At 39.8% G+C, this 19,338-nt stretch overlaps 9 protein-coding genes across 9 annotated transcripts; 5 read left to right on the forward strand and 4 right to left on the reverse strand. All coding sequences in view use genetic code 12, as the record gives it.

The window, feature by feature from the left end:
• Nucleotides 1-653: 653 nt before the first annotated feature.
• Nucleotides 654-2,013, forward strand: PICST_33812 (zinc finger family protein; the record flags this gene model as incomplete). Its single annotated transcript, XM_001386460.1, has 2 exons — nt 654-683; nt 980-2,013. Coding segments are annotated over 2 exons (1,064 nt in total), but the record flags the coding sequence as incomplete, so codon positions are not given.
• A 118-nt stretch (nt 2,014-2,131) lies between these two features.
• HAP3.2 (Transcriptional activator HAP3 (UAS2 regulatory protein A)) lies at nt 2,132-3,927 on the reverse strand (the record flags this gene model as incomplete). The annotated part of the gene is made up of 2 exons (XM_001386660.1): nt 2,132-2,180; nt 3,196-3,927. The coding sequence occupies 2 exons, from the start codon at nt 3,495-3,497 to the stop codon at nt 2,132-2,134; spliced, it is 351 nt and encodes a 116-aa protein (XP_001386697.1).
• A 750-nt stretch (nt 3,928-4,677) lies between these two features.
• On the forward strand, nt 4,678-6,387 carry RTF1 (flippase; the record flags this gene model as incomplete). The annotated part of the gene is made up of 2 exons (XM_001386461.2): nt 4,678-4,924; nt 4,970-6,387. Coding segments are annotated over 2 exons (1,665 nt in total), but the record flags the coding sequence as incomplete, so codon positions are not given.
• An 871-nt stretch (nt 6,388-7,258) lies between these two features.
• PICST_50332 (Zn-finger, CCHC type) lies at nt 7,259-7,795 on the forward strand (the record flags this gene model as incomplete). The annotated part of the gene is made up of 1 exon (XM_001386462.1): nt 7,259-7,795. A coding segment is annotated over one exon (537 nt), but the record flags the coding sequence as incomplete, so codon positions are not given.
• Nucleotides 7,796-8,240: 445 nt separating this feature from the next.
• Nucleotides 8,241-8,525, reverse strand: LSM2 (snRNA-associated protein, Sm class; the record flags this gene model as incomplete). Its single annotated transcript, XM_001386661.1, has 1 exon — nt 8,241-8,525. One exon carries the CDS (start codon nt 8,523-8,525, stop codon nt 8,241-8,243), a length of 285 nt encoding a protein of 94 aa, XP_001386698.1.
• A 1,175-nt stretch (nt 8,526-9,700) lies between these two features.
• On the reverse strand, nt 9,701-10,438 carry NDT802 (DNA binding transcription factor; the record flags this gene model as incomplete). The annotated part of the gene is made up of 1 exon (XM_001386662.1): nt 9,701-10,438. A coding segment is annotated over one exon (738 nt), but the record flags the coding sequence as incomplete, so codon positions are not given.
• Nucleotides 10,439-11,010: 572 nt separating this feature from the next.
• Nucleotides 11,011-14,369, forward strand: YNN2 (Predicted P-loop ATPase fused to an acetyltransferase). The gene has a single exon (XM_001386463.1). It carries the CDS (start codon nt 11,041-11,043, stop codon nt 14,173-14,175), a length of 3,135 nt encoding a protein of 1,044 aa, XP_001386500.2. The 5' UTR covers nt 11,011-11,040; the 3' UTR covers nt 14,176-14,369.
• Nucleotides 14,370-14,427: 58 nt separating this feature from the next.
• Nucleotides 14,428-15,294, reverse strand: PICST_68496 (uridine kinase activity; the record flags this gene model as incomplete). Its single annotated transcript, XM_001386663.1, has 1 exon — nt 14,428-15,294. The coding sequence occupies one exon, from the start codon at nt 15,292-15,294 to the stop codon at nt 14,560-14,562; it is 735 nt and encodes a 244-aa protein (XP_001386700.2).
• Nucleotides 15,295-17,724: 2,430 nt separating this feature from the next.
• On the forward strand, nt 17,725-19,302 carry BOP3 (hypothetical protein; the record flags this gene model as incomplete). Its single annotated transcript, XM_001386464.1, is given in 6 exon segments — nt 17,725-17,750; nt 17,811-17,975; nt 18,033-18,449; nt 18,531-18,563; nt 18,594-19,155; nt 19,174-19,302. Coding segments are annotated over 6 exon segments (1,332 nt in total), but the record flags the coding sequence as incomplete, so codon positions are not given.
• Nucleotides 19,303-19,338: the final 36 nt, after the last annotated feature.

The following is a 19,338-nucleotide window of genomic DNA, read 5'->3' on the forward strand; positions in this document are numbered from 1 at the left end:
TGTAATTCATTAATTGTTTTTATCTGTTCGTTAAAAATGTTATATATTTGAAAACTTTTGGTGAATTTGATGAAAAATGCTAAAATATTTCGTTTTTGAACTCAAGAGAAGTATATAAATCTTTACTTGCAATAAACATTCTCCTGGTTCTATCAGCTGCGCTTACACCCACCATACGACTATCTTTTTGGCACTCACCAGTATGTGGTGTCTTGTTCATCTGGACTTCTCCTCTTATCGGATTTTCGCAGCTATTATTTTGTGGCTAGAGACCACTTCCAAAATGTTGAGCCCGTCCCCTCAAACCAATAAGCTGAATTAGTTGAACAACTAGAAAAGCTCTACATACTCGGTATCCCCAAGACCAGGCTCTTCTCTTCTTCATTTGTCTAGCACCATTTCATTCTGTCTGTTCTCGTTAACGGAGGCCCGGGAAATTCACTTACCAGTCTATTGGAACGCGTCACGTGAGATTCATCGAGAGAAATCTGTCAATAATATTGCTGCTGCGGTCATAGACCCCACTGCTGTCTTTTTGAATTTCATTTATAAATAATACGTTCTGTCTTGTCTCCACATTCCGAATTACAGATAGTAGTCAACTTTGCCGAGATTTGTCTTCGTCCATCTGCTCATTAGCCACTCAACCTGCCATGTATTGGCGAAAATTGGGCTTCAGTGCTGTAAGTAGTCACACGAATGTTAATTGTGATACCTAATTTGCGAACATCAAAGAATATGAAACTTTGAGCTTCATAACTTAATACACTCATACTATAATACTGGAGATACGATATATCATACAAGGCTGAATGGTAGCACAGTACTAGTACGATTCAATACTGTTTTGATAGTAGATTCTCCCTTTATGCTGTGCTGTATTCCACTATGAAGTATCGTATGATCTATATCGTTTCCATATTGTACACCTTCCGATGATGTTCTGTGATATCTTCCTCAATTATACTAACATATCCAGTTTGGCACGTTTCTAGGCGTCTCAGTTTACAAACGGCTAGAGATTAAGAATAACATCTACATACAATCACCCATTAATTCCTATGGAAGCATCCAGAGCTTGGCCAGCAAGGTGTTTTCAACGTCTACAAGCACTTCGTCAAGGTCGTCCTTCAACTTCAAGCTTTTCAATCTTGGAATCTTGGGATTGCTTCTCTTCATTAACTTTGTCAAATGGGCCATCTTTGGTAAACTTTCACCTACCGAAATCAGAAATCTCAAACACAAGATCAACTATACCATCTGGGAGTTTGCCTTTGGATTCATGATCTTCTATGTAAAGTCACGATCGATCGGATTGCAAGTAATTCAGAACGAGTTGTTCAAATTTGCTGGCCTCTTCTTTTCTGTGCTTTTGCTTAAATGTTTTCATTATCTTTCTATAGACAGAGTCAGCTCCATCTTCAACACAAATTCCAACTCGCGGGCCGAGGTGAAGTATCAGGGACTAAGACTCTTCGTTGGGCTCATAATTTTGGCATTTATTGACAACTTGTTGATCTCTCGTTTCTTGTACGAAGTGTATCAGAACTACTACTGGTCAGATAAAATGATCGAGATGTCGAAAGTAACACTCCAGGAAAACATTTTGACAGCTATCTTTGGATTTGAGATCTTGCACATCGGGCCGTTAATTTTCTTGACAATCTTGAAGTATTGCTTGGATTTCTACGAATATTTCCACTTCCATCTGGTGTGGCCCGAGGGCAATGCTCCACTTACTACAGAATTGGAGTTGAATACCTGGAAAGAAACAAAGATGAAGATTATATATGTGACAGAGTTCGTAGTGAATTTGTTACGTTTCACCATGCTCTGCATATTTTCCATCGTCTTTTTATCGCTTCACACTTTTCCCTTCCATATCTTGCCATCTTCGTACTTGAGTTTGAGAGTTTTAGTGGTGAAAACAAGACAGTTGATCAACTTCAAAAAGAAGCAGTTCACATTGAAGAAACTTACGATTCCCGCTACACTCGAAGACCACCTGGAGCAGTGTGTCATATGTTTTGATTCCTTAGAAAATGATGCTAGTGATTTGGAAGAGATTCGTGGATTACGCCATTGTGGCCATCACTTCCATTACGAATGCTTGAAAACCTGGATCAACTATTCAAGAAGCTGCCCTATTTGCAGAGAAAAAATATAATAGCATAGTTTGTCTTTCCGGTACTATTTATTGGGTTCATTTCTACTAATGTGTAAAGTTTGCACATTTAACTAATTTAATACAATACCTTTGATATCTACAACACCGCAACATAATACATGTATAGTAGTTAACACAAAAAAGAATTGAAATACAAGATTTTCATCCACCTCCACCAAAGAAAAAGAACAAAATACAACAACTTATTTGTACAATGGAATAAATATGAAGTTCACTTCTATGAATAAACCGTAACTTTTGAAGCACCTCTATGAATAGTCTAGATTTGCAGAATTGACTAGAAAAAACCATTGTTGGCGGTTCCATTCGTGATTCCAGCTGTCAATGTGTCAATATCTGGTTCGTCATGGGTAAGCTGTTTTGCCAACTCCTCGATATGGTTATGACTGGAGGTTTCGCTGATGTGGAGTTCATCATGTGGCTCATCGGTGATAAAGTCGTCATATCCATACTCTTCTCCTTCTTTGAGGGGAACAACAACGTCTAGTTCCGACTGTTCTGTTTCTTCGGTGTTTGGTTGGTCTGGTTTGGAATTGTCCTGTTCGTTTTCGTTTTCGTTTTCGTTATTTTCGTAATGGTTAAAGTAAGGCTCTGGTGAAGCTATCGAGCTAGTTGACGAAGAGTTCGAGCCGAGAGCGCTATTTACATGGGTGACTGAGTTGGAGTCTACTTCATTATGTTCCTGTTGTTGGGTTTCAGTAGCTACCACGTCTTCCACAGCTTCAACTTCTTCGTTTTCTTGGTCTTCATGACCGTTTTGGTATGTCTCTTCATTTTCAATATAGTGTTCACCATTAAGATCACCATTCTGGGATGGAGAATTGGATCCAGTGCCATCTTCTTGGTACTCCATGTGCTCCAGCTCGTCAATGTCTTCAGTAGAAGCAGCCTCGGAAGCCGCAGCCTCAGCAGCAGCAGCAGCGGCCGCAGCAGCAGCCTGTTTCTGTTGCCTCTTAGAAGTTCTGGATTCTCCCCTTTCTTGCCTCAAAGCCTGTTGTTCACGATACTTGGCCAAGTAGATCTTCAACACTTCGGCGTAGTTTTCAAACCCCAAGTCGTGCATCGAGTACAAGATATCTTCTCCATTAATTGTCTTTCGTTTTTCTCTCAAACACTTATCGCTGGCTTCACTGGTTATGAAGGAAATGAACTCAGAGACACATTCTTGCATACACTCTTTGGCATCCTTGGATACTTTGGCGGTAGTAGGCAAGGTGTTCTTCATGAGTCGAGCTACATTGGCGATGGGCAACCATCTGTCCTGCTCTCTTAGTTCCACTTCTTGTGGGTTTAAATTGTTAGGGTCCATATTCGGTTTAGGACTATTGAATATTGATTTAATGAAGACAAAACTTGTGAAAAATCTATGAGTACAATCGTATTACTTAATTTATGTGATTCACAAAGATTTCTTTCGAAAAGGTGAAATAGTACTTCAAGGATGAAAAGGTAGTTGAATATATTGTGCAAATATTAGAATAATTGTATTCTCTGTAGTTAACCGAATGAGCTTTATGAGTCAATGCTGCTATAGAATGAAAAGTACTGTGAGTTATATAATGAAAAATATACCTTTTAGTTCATTTAAATAATTCAAATAACTCAAAATTTCAATTTTTCACTGAAAACAAAAGCAGTTTTTCACTTTTATATTTGTACAGGTGAAAGTAACGATATTCGAGACTTCTTGGAAAACACTCTGGTTTCAATATAGCTTGATATGCAAAGTCAACTTTGTTGGCAAGGTTTAGAAAATAGTAGCTGACTTTTGCAAAAGCTATGAGTGGCTGATTCGGGGTTAGCAGCAGAACTGGCTTGGTGAAGAATCGTCTGTTCACGAATGCGTTCAAAGAGGATGGAGAGATTTTTGAGTGAAGTCACGTGTGTTGATTAATCTAGTCACGTGGAAAAGAAGCTTGACTCTGAAGAAATTGGTGATAGAAGGATAGGTGGATAGATGGGGTTCGGGTGATAAAAATGAAGGTTGATTTCATTGTAAGTTACCTTTCATGTTTAGTTAAGCATTTTATTGTTCGAATACTTTATTCGAAGAAAGAAATGGCGTAAAATCTAAGATATTTCACATAGATATTTCGCAGCCATCAGTTTTATTCAAAAGCCATAAATATACCAAATAAAACACCAGCGATTTCAAATGAATTTATTGTTTACATTCTATTCCAATTTATTCTCTAGTCCTCTTTACCTCTACATCAAATCAAGTTCAACTCTTATTGGGACATAATATTCTGTGACTGGCTCAAAGTCTTCATAGTTTTCTGCAACATGCAAACTTCTGCTTTACATGTTCGAACGCGCACTTTACGAATCACCAATATGGCTCTTTACAATATAGTGCCAAATTGTAGAGTCTTCCATTTCTCGATGTCAGCTTATTTGCGCAAATGCTGTTTAATGACTCTTCAAATCCAATTGTGAGCGATGAAATGTCACCTCTACTGGATAAGCCCAAAAAGCTTGAGGAAAAAGAGCAGCCAGTTGAAGAATCGGAAATCCTTCAGAAGTCCACGGCTGGAGTGTCTTTGCTTATTTCAGTCCAATTCGTAACAAAACTTTTTACGTTTGTCCTAAATCAATTGTTGATTCGATATGTCTCGCCCTCGGTCTTTGCAATTTCAATCTACTTGGAGTTTTTGGTTTCGACCGTCTTATTCTTCAGCAGAGAAGGTGAACGACTTGCAGTTCAAAGGACAGAGAATAGTAAAAGCGATCGAAGTTCTGAACAAAATAAAGGACTAAAATATAGAACCAATTCTCGAGCTGGAACTCTTCAAAGTATCATTAATTTTGGTTTTATTCCCCTTATAATAAGTGTGCCTATCTCGGCTGCCATTTTCTATTGGCAATACAGTACTTCACAGGTATTTGATTCCGTTGTTCAGTTGCCTTTTTATACTTTGACTCTCAGTCTCGTTGGCACCTCCATATTTTTCGAATTGGCTCTGGAACCAGCCTACGCTATTAATCAGTTCCAATTGAACTTTGGAAGACGCTCCCAATTCGAAAGCACAGCTGTATTCAATAGATGCTTGTTCACTTTCGGTTCAGTATATGTTTCAGCTAGTGTATTGCGGTTGCAAGGGAAAACATTTGACGGAGCTGCTGTGTTAGCCTACGCTTTCGGTCAATTTGCATATTCGTTCACCCTCTTTGTTTGTTACATCTTTAACTTCAACAAGGAGAACAATAAAAGAAGTGCGGAAGAAAGGTTGACTTTTTCGATTCAGAAGATTAACCAAACAAAGAACATCTATTACTTTTTTGATAGCAAGATTTTGGGTATATGGAAGGGCTTATTTGTACAGATGTTGTTTAAGCAAGTCCTCACTGAAGGTGACAAACTCCTAATGAACTATTTGTGTACTTTGGAAGATCAGGCAGTCTATTCAATTATTACTAACTACGGCTCTCTCATCGCCAGACTCTTGTTTCAACCTATTGAAGAGTCTATGAGATTACTCTTCACCAGAACACTTTCATCGTCTCTGCCCTCAGAACTGGCGTTGAAGGACTCCTATAGAACATTATCGCTTCTTTCCATTTTCTACTTCAACTTATCGTTGATGATCATGTTAGCAGGGTTCACCAATTCATCTTTCTTATTGAAACTCATTTTCGGTGGGTCGTCCAAATGGAAGGATACTAGCATCTTCGAGGTGTTTCCACAATATACCATTTACATTCCCTTCTTGGCTTTCAATGGGATCTTGGAAGCCTTCTTCAGTAGCATAGCCAGCAACAAGGATATCAGAAACTTCTCAATTTACATGACAATTCTGACGGCAATATTTTTGGTTTCTCTGTACATCTTTATTGTACACGGTGGATTGGGATTGACTGGGTTGATTTTGGCAAATATAGTCAACATGAGTTTAAGAATAAGCTACTGCTACTTTGCCATTAGTCTGTACTACAACAAGCACAAAATAGCTCATGCTACAGTATCTATATTGAAATATTCTAGTGCTGGAATCATTGTTACTGTCTTGTTTGAAGCTATACAACTCCTTGTACTTTCAGATGGCTCTTCAGCGTACACAACTACGTTCATTGGTTTGGCAAAGAGTTTCCTCAATTGCCTTGCTTGTTTGCTAATGTTGTCATACTTGGAACGTCACAACTTAAAGGGATTCATTTCACAGGCACAGCAGAGATTCTCAAAAAAGAAGGTAGAATAGTGGAAATGTAGATAGCCAGATAGACCTCGAGTAACGACTCACAAATGCATATAGACACCATAATAACGTGGCTCAAATATACAATAAGAAAAGAATACTTTGAAGAACCGATATAGTTCAACTTTCCAATCTTGTTCAGAGTTGAATACTTCAAAAAAATACTTTGGGTCGTCACACCAGATACTTGAAATCAACGATAAATAATGTAGTGCCGTCCGTTTCGCCTCCACCACGGGTAACATACTGTGCTGAATTGCTTCCCTCCAGTGATGGTGCTACTCATTGCTAGAATGTAACAGACTGATTACTCGAGTCGTTCTAATTCCGACCGCAGGGATCGAACCGGACACTTCAAAACACGGGAAATCAAGTACACAATCGGCGCGCTTCTGCTAACGGCCATCACAGCCAATTGAGAATAGCAAAATTCCAAGCTAGGTGGTATGAAATTGAAAAATTCCATTTCGGCGAAATTCTACGATTACCGCCTACACATCAACATATAAGGTATTTTAAAGGTGGGATCATCATCTGCGGTTCATTTCCAAGTGTTTGGTATGGCTTGGAGGAAGAGTTTTATTCTGGGTGGTGAATACGTTAGAATTTAAGCTCAATCCATGCCATTTCTTAAAATACAAGAATATAAAGTAATATAAACCGAAAATTAAAATATTGACTTCTGGTTGGGAACTGCAATGGTGTACCATTCCTCTGATTCCATATATATTAACTTTCGATGAATAAGGGATGGCTGTTGTAATGTTTATTGAAGAGCAAAAATTAGCTTGAAAGAACTGTGTCACGTGATTTCATCTCTCCAATTTATATTGAATTCTACAAAAGATTACTATTGCAATTTGTTCAGCGGAGTGGTAATAAAGCAAAAATGTCGGCAATGGAATTGCTGCTGACGGTGGATCAGCTTGCCAGAGTGATAATTTCCAAAAACAAGCAGCTTGAAGATCTTTCGCTGGTATACGAGAAAAAATTACAAACTCTCAATGAATATATACTGAAAATTCAGATCGCCCTAGGGAACGAAGTAGCGGGCTCTCTGAGCATCCAGAGCATAGTTGATGACGACTTTCTAGCGGAAATACAGAAAGACATAAGTTGCCCAAGATGCAACTCAGTATTGCATGATAAGCTGGATGATTACGAATATATAAAGATACCGAAGAAGACAATACGACCTACGAACATGGCAAATACAGGGAAAGAATTCAATCCGATAAAGTCTCCAGAAGTTGAAAAGTCCATAAGCGTTGGCTCTGTCAGCAGTGAAGTCAGTCTGAAAAACAGCTCCAGTCATAGGCACCAGCAATCGAAGAAGATTTGTTCGTACTGTAAGAAACCAGGTCATTCTAGAGCCAAATGTTACGTTCGACTCAGCAAGCCCCAGTCATGAATAAGGAATAGAAACTACAACAGCATTAATGAATGGCATGGCATAGAAGCAGTGCTATTCAAATTCATATAACAATAAAACTTTTCTATATTACACTATATATACACTATTTGGCGGATTGAACCATTGCCTCTAGAAGGGTGTTAGTAGTGTTCTTGGCTTTATAGAGATGAGGTGCATGGGTATACCACACAAATTATAGAAGAAATTGGGAGAATATGGCCGTCTTCAAAGTCTCGTTGGTGGATGTAAGGAATCATACAAGGAATTATACAACTTTCATATGATGTCGAATTTTGTAAAATCAAGCTTTTCGTTGATACTATTGAAAGACTTCTTAGAGCAACTATTATCTAGTTATGAACTCCAACACTTTAATATCATATTCTTCATTGATAATTTTTCTTCTAATACTTTATTTTCAGATCTCATAAATCGTCTCCTATCATATCTCTTTATACATACCTCTTCTGGAAGCATCCTGCAACAATGTGCAATCAACTGAGTTTGGACTCATGTGGACATAACGAACAGTGGAACCTCTGATAAACAAGTTTTTCACTGAATGCAAATGGGGATAGTTGGTTCCATTCACACACGAGATGTTGTCCAACTTCAAGTTCAAGTATTGGTCTACAGACTTCAAGGTTCCCTTGATTTCGATGTCGTTCTTTAACTCGACAGTGACTTCTTGGTCTACAAGAGTCTTGAAGAAACTGAAGAAAAGCATTTTAGATGTGAATGGCTTGTGCGATATGGAATGACTTTCTTTTTGCACTAAAAGAATCAACAATAATACAAAGGTTCTTGATAATACTCTATGATCTAATCGTAACACTATAATTTTCATATTCTTTTAATCTGTTCTCTCTGATATTTGAGATGTTGGAGCGCACACGACCTTCTGGTTAAACTAGCTTTGCTTATAGTGTAAGGACAGAATATCATCCAATGAAAGCCAGGAAAAAAAGAGTTGCAACTAGTTCAATAAAGGCATATTGTGTTATTACAACTCTATCTCGATGTTGCTGTTGTTTTTCTTTTTGTTTTTATGGTTCTTAGCCAATATGGTGGGCTCAACTCTTATATTTATGTCCATAGAAAAGTTGTCTCTATGTGGTCACGTGAAAATCTACAATTCATATACTTCTGTCTCTAGAATCGAAAGTTTCTATTCGTATCTATCAATGCCTTGGGGTCTATGTATGATGTGGCAGACATAGAATCTCTGCTCCAGTTCCTTATATATTCCATCTGTTCTTTTGGTAGCTGAAAACTGTCTGTCAACCTTCCTGCAAAATATGGATTACTATTTCCATCTCTGGCTATCCTGTTCATACCCAGTAATGTCTTTCTTCCACAGATAACCTGCAATTCTTTAATCTTTTCCAACTTATAACTAGTAGAAAGCGTACAATTGGTGGTAATTGTTTCGTCTAACTCAAGTGAAGGCACTTTGGAATAGGTCAGTCTTGTTGAAGAAACAGATTGAGCCGTAGAAGGGCAAGTGATGAAGTCTGCTTTTGCCTCTAGGGGATGCTCAACTGTTGGAAGTACTGGCTCCATTTCTGATTTCCAAACTGAATTTCTCTTTATCTTGGCTATCTTGAATCTTTGCTGGAACTCTTGCTTCTTTTTGATTTGTGCCTTAGCCGCTAGTTTCTTCTTGCATTTTGGGAAATCATTCGAACTATCATTTATTCGCATCATTTTCTTTTCCAAAGCAGCCAACTCTTTCTCTCTTTTTTGGACCAAATCCAACAAACTATTATTATTGGATTTTGGCAATTTTGGAATATTCAATACTACCATAAACTTTTCTTTACTTTTAGGAAGCTGCTCCCCTGGGTTCGTACTCTTCATATCTGTTGGTTTAATTGGACTTGACTGAATAGTTGGTTTGGGATAACTGGAAGGTGATCTTCCCCGGACTATTAGTGGTGGGGTTTCCGTATAAGCTACAGTAATCGGACTCATATCCTTCGGGTATGCTAGAAGTTCAACCCTTAGCACATAGTGCCTCTTTCCAGGGGGGGATTTTCTATATTGAAAGGAAGCAGCATATTGGACTCTATCGTAGTTTACGGCCCTCGAAACTTCCATTTCAGGATAAGTATTTAGCATTGATTTTGGCTTTACCTTCTTCCTGTGTTGAGGATCCAAATAAAAGTACCTATTGAATAGCTTGAGCTTCAGTAAGTTTCTTATGTTGGCATTCTCTTTCATGACTAGATGACTAGGAATCCTGGCTGGAATAACAGGAGTGATGCGCGGAGGATACAGCGGTCCTCTGTCTCTTTTTGCTGTATGTTGTGCCAACGGAGCCTCAAAGTTGTCTTCTATACATGTGGAAATGAGCCTTAGAGCAAAGAAATGAACAGGCACTTGGGTTCCCTCAGGATCAAGCAAATAGACACTGTCATTTTCAAGAATTGAAAGTTCTTTCTGTGGAAACTCAAAAGACGATACCAAGGTAAAGTAGTTTCTCTTGTATCCTATCCATTCGCCGTTTTTGAAGTCAAACCCTCTATCTATTCTAGCCCAAATTAGGGGGTTGATGAGTTCGCCATTGGAAGACAAATACGTCTGACGTAGAATGACAGTTTTGGTCATTGGTGGCCCTATCTTATATTGTTTTGAAGATCTAGGTGCCAATCTGTCTTTAGTATCACTGGCATTATCAGAGAATAGTAGAGATCTCTCCAGGAAATCCTGATCTCCAACATCAGAGTAAAAAAACGCAGATTCCATTGCTAATAGAATTAAATAAAATTGCCAGATTGGAATAGAAATTGCTTCCCTATATAGATTATATTTCTGGATTTTTTCTCTTCTTTCCAAAACAATTGTCTCTATCTTTTTGCAATCTTTTTGCAACTTGACGCTCTCGATATTTTCAAAAATGGCTATATTTTTGCAATTACACAAACACAATTTCATACAGACCAAATTTGCACCCATACAAAAATACACTGGAAAGCAGGCTATGTTCCAAAACGCAATTTCAGATGCTGTAGAAATAACATATCAACTTGATTCAACCACAGTCAGTCAATTTCTGCCTATCTCCTATTTCATCTTGAGGACTGATTTGTCGCTTATGGCATATTCCCCATATATACCCAAATTGACTTGTGCACGACTCATCTACATCTCCATACAAAAATTTCCACTATACATGAATTTTTCAAGATGTCATAGCCAACCTATTTTCTATTCTGGCAAAGGACAAATACACAGCAACCATGGGTAAGAAGGCTATCGACGCACGTATTCCGTCGCTTATCCGGAATGGAGTCCAGGAAAAAGAAAGAAGTTTTTTCTTCATAGTGGGGGATAAAGCCCGTTTTCAGCTCCCAAACTTGCACTATTTGATGATGTCTGCTGATTTGAAGATGAACAAATCGGTATTGTGGGCTTACAAGAAGAAATTGCAAGGCTTCACTTCTCACAGACAAAAACGAGAAGCAAAGATCAAGAAGGATGTCAAAAGAGGAATCAGAGATGTTAATGAACAGGATCCGTTTGAAGCATTCATCTCCAACCAGCTGATCAGATATGTTTACTACAAGGAGACCGAGAAGATCTTGGGTAACACCTACGGGATGTGTATCTTGCAAGATTTCGAAGCTCTTACGCCAAACTTATTGGCCCGTACCATTGAAACAGTCGAAGGTGGTGGTATTATTGTCATCATGTTAAAGTCGATGACTTCTTTGAAGCAGTTGTACACCATGTCTATGGATATCCATTCTCGTTACAGAACCGAAGCCCATGACGATGTGGTAGCCAGATTCAACGAGAGATTCTTGTTATCGTTGGGATCGTGCGAAAACTGTTTGGTTGTAGATGACGAATTGAACGTCTTGCCTGTCTCTGGAGGAAAGCATGTGAAGGCTCTTCCACCTAAAGACGATGATGAATTGTCGCCAAAGGCTCAAGAATTGAAGGAATTGAAGGAGAGTTTGGCAGAAGTCCAACCAGCTGGATCATTAGTAGGCTTGTCTAAGACCGTAAACCAGGCCCAGGCTATCTTGACATTCATTGATGTCATTTCTGAAAAGACTTTGAGAAGCACTGTAACCTTGACTGCCGGCAGAGGTCGTGGTAAATCCGCTGCCTTGGGTATTGCCATTGCTGCTGCCATTTCCCACGGGTACTCCAACATTTTTGTCACCTCTCCCTCTCCAGAGAACTTGAAGACATTGTTCGAATTCATCTTCAGAGGTTTCGATGCCTTAGGATATAACGAACACATGGACTATGATATCATTCAGTCTACCAATCCTTCATTCAACAAGGCTATAGTGAGAGTCGACGTCAAGCGTGAACACCGTCAAACTATCCAGTACATCTCTCCTAGTGATCACCAAGTCTTGGGTCAGGCCGAGTTAGTCATTATCGATGAAGCTGCTGCTATCCCCTTGCCCGTAGTCAAGAAGTTGATGGGCCCATACTTGATCTTCATGGCATCTACTATCAACGGTTATGAAGGTACCGGTAGATCGTTGTCATTGAAATTGATTCAACAGTTGCGTAACCAGTCTCAAAACAATAATAGAGAAAACAGCCAGACTGCCGTCATTTCCAGAGACAGCAAGCATAGCGAACAGGAAACTGTAGCCAGAACTTTGCGTGAAGTAGTATTAGATGAACCCATCAGATATGCTCCAGGAGACAAGGTTGAAAAGTGGTTGAACAAGTTGTTGTGTTTGGATGTCTCCTTGTCCAAGAATGCGAAGTTCGCCACTAAAGGTACACCACACCCTTCGCAGTGTAACTTGTTCTACGTTAATAGAGACACCTTGTTTTCATACCATCCTGTTTCCGAGGCTTTCTTGCAGAAGATGATGGCTCTCTACGTGGCATCGCATTACAAGAATTCACCAAATGACTTACAGTTGATGAGTGATGCTCCAGCGCACCAGTTATACGTGTTGTTACCACCAATTGAGGCTGGAGACAACAGAATTCCTGATCCATTGTGTGTAGTTCAATTGGCTTTGGAGGGTGAAATTTCCAAGGAAAGTGTACGTAAGTCCCTTTCCAGAGGTCAAAGAGCAGGTGGTGATTTGATACCGTGGTTGATTTCACAACAATTCCAAGATGAAGAGTTTGCTTCTTTGTCTGGAGCCAGAGTTGTGAGAATTGCTACTAATCCAGAATACGCTGGTATGGGTTATGGATCCAGAGCACTTGAGTTGTTGCAAGACTACTTCCAGGGTAAGTTCACTGATATCAGCGAGTCTAACGAATTGAAAGAGACTTCTATCACGAGAGTCTCCGAGCAAGAGTTGGCCAAGGGCTCATTGAAAGATGAAATAAAGTTGAGAGACGCTAAGAGTTTACCACCTTTACTTTTGAAGTTATCTGAAAAGGCTCCTTATTATTTACATTACTTAGGTGTTTCCTACGGGTTGACACCTAATTTGCACAAGTTCTGGAAGAAATCTGGATTCGTACCAGTATACTTGAGACAGACTGCCAACGATCTTACTGGTGAACACACTGCTGTGATGTTGAACGTCTTGCCAGGTCGTGACAACGCCTGGTTGCAAGAGTACTCCAAGGACTTCCATAAGAGATTCTTGCAGTTGTTGTCGTATGAGTTCAAGAAATTCCCAGCAGCTCAAGCCTTAAATATTATACAGGCTACTGAAGCTGGGGAAAGCTCAGAGAAGAAGGTCAAAAAATTGACCAGAGACCAATTGGACGAGTACCTTTCACCATTCGACTTGAAGAGGTTGGACTCGTATGCCAACAACTTGTTGGATTACCACGTTATTGTGGACATGTTGCCTTTGATTGCCCATATATTTTTCTCCAAAAGAACTGGCAATGATGTCAATTTGTCTTCAGTGCAGAGTGCCATCTTGTTAGCTATTGGCTTACAACACAAGGATATGGACCAGATCTCGGGTGAGTTGAATCTTCCTTCTAACCAGTCGATGGCCATGTTTGCTAAAATCGTTCGTAAGTTCTCTGTGTATTTCAGAGCCGTACTTAGCAGGGCAATTGAAGACTCAATGCCCGTGTTTGAAGATGAAGCTGTTAAGGAAATGGACGGACAGGCTGAACATATTGACTACAAGGCTATAGAAAAAGAAATGAAAGAAGACTTAGACGCTGCTGGGAACGAAGCAATGAAGGAGTTGAGGGAGAAGCAGCGTGAGTTGATCAATGCCATCAATTTAGACAGGTATGCCATCGCAGATGAAGCCGACTGGGACGCTTCTGGTGACTTGAGCAAGGCAGTTAAGGGCAAGGGAGTGGTCAGTGTCAAGAGCAAGTCCAAGCGTAAGACTACAGAGAGTGCCAGCGACATTTTCGAGCAAGAGATGAAGCTGGTATCGAAGAAGCCCAAGAAATCGAAAAAATAATATTAAGGGGTATTAGCCCAAAAAGGATATCAGATCTGTAAGGCGATATCGATAGATCCATCCCCAGGGCACCACTGTCCAAATAGGAAAAATGTCGCTCCGCTGATGAAATTGACAAGGATCTTAGCAGCATATGTATACATAGAATGAACAGCACTAGAATTAAAAATCTAAGAATAAATACATTGGTGAAGGAGGATTGCAAGCATTTTTATTTTTGAATTAATGCAAAATCAAAATCAAAATGCAATTGAAGAAAAATAATGTAGAATCTATGGGTGCGTCTAAATAATAATGTACGTATACTAAATACAATTTCGGGTAATACCATGTAGAAGTAAACCCTGGAAGGAGCTTAATACAGCCATGTAGGTTCGAGCCCGCCTACAACCGCTTGACCATGGCGAATATGTGTTGGAGCAGCCAGTCTACAACTTCGTACAATTTCACCCCTGTTTCATTTCGTATATCGTGGATTTGGTATTGCGTCTTATACTCTGATTTCAACACGCCATCGACATCCTTATTTTCAAAGAGATATTTGTGGCTAGATTCATACGCTGGCCAAACCATGTCACGGAAGTAGTTTGGAGGATCCACCCAGAATCCCTCTACGGTGTTGTAGCCCTTTCGCAGCTCTCTTCTATTTTTAAGTGTTTCAAATGATGCATGGAAAAATAGCTTTACATCAAACAACTGAATAATTTCACGATCATGAAACAACATAAATCCGTCCACCAACACAAGCAAGGTGTTATCTAGATCCGGTATATTTTGAGCGATCTTGGCTTCAAACTGCTGCACTTCTTGAGCAGTCAATTTCAAATTCGTGTCAGGTTCCAATGTGTCGATCTTGTCTTCTAGATTATGGCTCTGTCTTATTGATTTGATGTAAGATGTGAAACGTGCGAAGTCAAGAGCCTCTGGAACGTCCCAGTTCTGTTGACCAGTAACGGGATCAACAGGGATGAGGTGGTCAGCTAAATAGAAATCATCAAGATGAATCAACCTGGAATTCTTGATCAAGGAATGCACAGCTTTGGCACAAGTGGTCTTTCCCGAAGAAGAAGGTCCCCCAAAAGCTATCACTACAACCTGCTTATACTCCTCGTGGGTCATCTGGTATATACGTGTCTAATGGAACTACCACTATACCTGAGTGTGGGGATGGAATTGTTTATCCATATATACCCGCTGTTAGCGAAAGTTGGGGAGTACTTGATGAGGAGAAAAGCGTAGTACATTTTTTGTTACATTTTTTTTAAGTTTTCTTTGTCTCTCTCCCCGATAAGCGTGCAGATTGGAAGTGAGAACTGATCAATTTTCCGGCTTCCAAGCCTTCATCCCCAAGAATGAAAATTAGTATTTCGCAAGTTAGACCAAGGCGCTGGGTTAAGAACTCGGATTTTAAGGCTACGGGATACACTTCGATTACAATTAAGTAAAGGGGTTCTGTGTCTAAATGTTTCGCCTTGGAATCAAGTCGAGCCTCATACCTCCCTCAAAAATTTCGTAATTGCGTCTCTCGCACCTACCCAACATATGTAGACTCCTCTCTGGCCAACAAACTTTGGGCGACATACATAGGGCACAAAATGGACATTGTCTTCAGGCCAGAGAATGACCGGACGTGCTGCTTCAGATATTTCCCCTGGAGCTAGGGAGCTACATCCGAAAATCCGATGCTGCTAGGTCCGACACTCAGCAGCCTAACAAAGGCAGCCTTGTGCGGATCTTCGTAGTTAGTTCCAGGAACAATAGCATTTAGTATTTTAGTTCTGTTCGTACACGAAATGAAACCGATTTCTACAGTCAATCATGCATGTACTGATTATGCTTGTGATATAACTCAATTGAGCAATAAGCGGTAACTATAACTAAAAGCCCTTTACACTCTACAGCCAAGGATCTGACACCACTACATGTCCGTAGAAGTGAGACAACGCTTACTGATGTATTTGAGACGATAATAATCTCAACACCCCTGCACTACAATGTAGAATACTGTCACTATCTGCCTTCGTAAAATTGATTGTTAAAGACAGACTACGGCTCAAGAAAATATGAATTTTCTCAAACTTCGATACCGTATTCAGTAATTCGGATATGGTAGACATAATAATTCCGTACCCGGTGTATGGTATTCGTGCCAGTAATGGTACAAGAGGCTGCTCTAACCGTGTGCCCTGGATCAGGGACAATTGGTTCCTGGAAAAGCTCATTGTTACTATAATAACGTCCATCGTCGATTGTATATCAGGTGCCTCCAGCGGGTCCTCATTATCTCCAAAGACCTCAAAGTGCATAAACAAAGACTATTCGTAATAAGATTTTGATTTAGAGTTCTCCTGCGTGAGTGATGGTTTCTAACCTTGAGAGGTGCATGTATACCCAGAGCGATGATCCTCAAACACCGGAAAATACATCTATTGGTACATCGGCATACTGAGCACTTGTTACCTACGAATGCAAATGAACAGCATACCAGTAAGAGAGAAGAATTGTCTACTTTTGCAACATAATTTTATACATTCCAATAGACCTTCAGACCCTGACATCCATCCCTCGAAGACAACTTTCTCAATCTGGACGGTCTAGAGCTCAGAATGGCTGCAATTTTAAATTATTTTTGTCTCCATTGATCTCAAGAGCCGGTGTCCATGGTACCAAGTCTGATAGACATTTCCCGTTCTAGACACTTCCTAGGATGGGCATTGGGAGTTTGAATCCTTCTACTCTAAAATTGTAAAATGATTTTTCAGGATTTCCCAATGGAGCAAAAAGCTACATCATTGCCTAATTAGGAAACAGGCAACAATTTTTTTTTTTTTCATTTCTGCTTTTCACACCCACTTACACTCTAACTAGGAACACCTGATTTCAGTCCCACTAAGTCTCTGGTTTGCCCTTACAATATAGCTAAGGCAGCTATTTATTGCTGACGATTTCTCGTTTCATAAATTTCATAAGACAATCTAAGCTGCTTGTTTAAACACCCTCCTATACATTGTTCAATTTGAATTTTAGACAGCCACTAGATACACCTCGTTCTTCAATTGGGCAAACTACTGACTTCATTGCACCAATTTAGTAAATCTGAACGCATTACTCAAGGACCCTCCTTCAAAAATATTTCTTACATTGAAATACAGCATCTATTGTAAAGGGAAATTAACACTGGGTTTAGTTTCGACCCTGGATTTTATAAATACATACAGACCCCCGACGTATAGTTCTTTTTAGCTTTGACATATTGAGCTTGTGGTTTGTATGAGATATTTGCCCTATATTTATTTCAAACAAAACTATATAAGTTTACTCCAACTACTATCCATCATCACAATATCCCAAGTCCCTTTAGTTCTGTTAAAGTAAATAGCACAGAACTAAGCGGTCTCTTTTTTTATTATTATTTTCCACGAAGTCTCCAAAATTAAAGTCTCCAAGTTGTTATCCATAGTAAATCTAATGAGTGCTCCTCAAGCCAATGATTTGGCACTGCCTTCCGCAACCTCAGCGGGGGGTGTGGAAACGGCAGCATCTCAACTGTCATCCCAGCCGAAGAGCTTTCATCAGTCTGGCTTTCTGGTCAATGCAGGAGATTCTCACAAGACTCCATCACCGACTATAACAAGCTTGACAGCTGATCATATCACTGATCTGTCGAATGAAGTAAAGAAATCTCCAGGTTCAAAGAAACCTTCTCCGTCTAACCAGAAATTTCTTTCCACTTTGAAGAACTTCAATATAGATAGATCCAAATACAAACATTACGGCCACCAATCGCTGATGAATACTCAGTCCTTGGAAAGAATTATAAATGAATCTAAGGATAATATAAATCTCAAGTATGAAAGAGTTATACTGAATGAAAATGGAAGTACAGATAATAAAAACGAAAGTGCTAACAACAACAAAATAATTATCGATGAACTAATTTCAGACATTCTTGGTCTTCCAGAACAGGTTTTGCATGAGGACTCAGTGTGGCCCTACAATATCGAGACGTTGAATGAAATCCTCAGATATAAAGTCGAACAAGAAAAGACTAAACAAGAATCCATGAAGAATGAATTAGGTGCTACAGCTGTCGAACTACTTAAGATGGCTAAATCTATGGATATATCCAGTGATTTGATACCAATTTTGTTTATTTCCAACTCTATTTCGATTGATCATATCATATCACAGATCGAGAAACTCAAAAGTGAACCATCAGAAGTAATTGACGAGCTCTCTAGAAAGTCAAAAGAAATGGAACCAGCTATTGCCAAGTTGAGTGCTTTGATTACTAAACAAGACATGGAGGCTTCTCAGCCTTTGCCAGCACAAATGGCCCTGCCTATCAGTAGTAGTTCTTCCAACAAGAGAAAGCATTCAGATACCCAGTTGCCCTCTTTCTCTGAGACAGCCGAAAGCATTAAGTCTAGCAGCAACATCGTTTCTCCATTGAGATCTCCAAATAAGCTGCCAACGACTGGTCATAGAAGAGTTGTGTCTGGAAGTGACGCCACGAGCCGCGAGACTAAAACTTCCACCAGCTCTCCTCACATGCACCCTTCCCAATTACCACTTCCTCCTACATCTATACCCCAACAGCAAGGACTGCAACAACACCTGCCTATAATAGCACCACAGATGGCGCCACAAGGCATGTATCCAATTTATTATACCCCAAACAGTCTGGCAGTTATTTCTACAAAGGAACAAAACGGAGGTAAGACGTTAGGTTCTCCATACTCCCAGAAGTATCAACCTGTAATGTACCCTCCTCCTCCGGCCAATCAACCATACCAACCTGGCTACATCGCTCAACCTCCACAATACCAGTACTTTGTCCCATCTCCTCCTGCAAACTCTGGCTCGTACATGGTCCAAGCACCACCTGTGGTGAGGATGACTCCGCAACAACTGCAACAGAAGCAACAGCCTGTTCCTTCACATCAATTCCAGACTCCTCCAGAGCTGAACTCAGGAATCGTATTCAGACCGGCTGAGATCCACGACGAGAGTCCCTACAAGAAGCAGAAGTCGTCAGGCAAGAACACTAGCATTAACTTCATGATCACTACACCAAAGAATCCGCCTGCACGCAAGTATAATAACCCTAGTAAGGAGAAGCAATAAGGTGAGATTGGTGAAGAATCATATGCTTCTTGCTAA

The sequence above is a fragment of the Scheffersomyces stipitis genome, chromosome 8 (genome assembly GCF_000209165.1).
Source record: "Scheffersomyces stipitis CBS 6054 chromosome 8, complete sequence".
NCBI classification, from domain to species: Eukaryota; Fungi; Ascomycota; class Pichiomycetes; order Serinales; family Debaryomycetaceae; genus Scheffersomyces; species Scheffersomyces stipitis.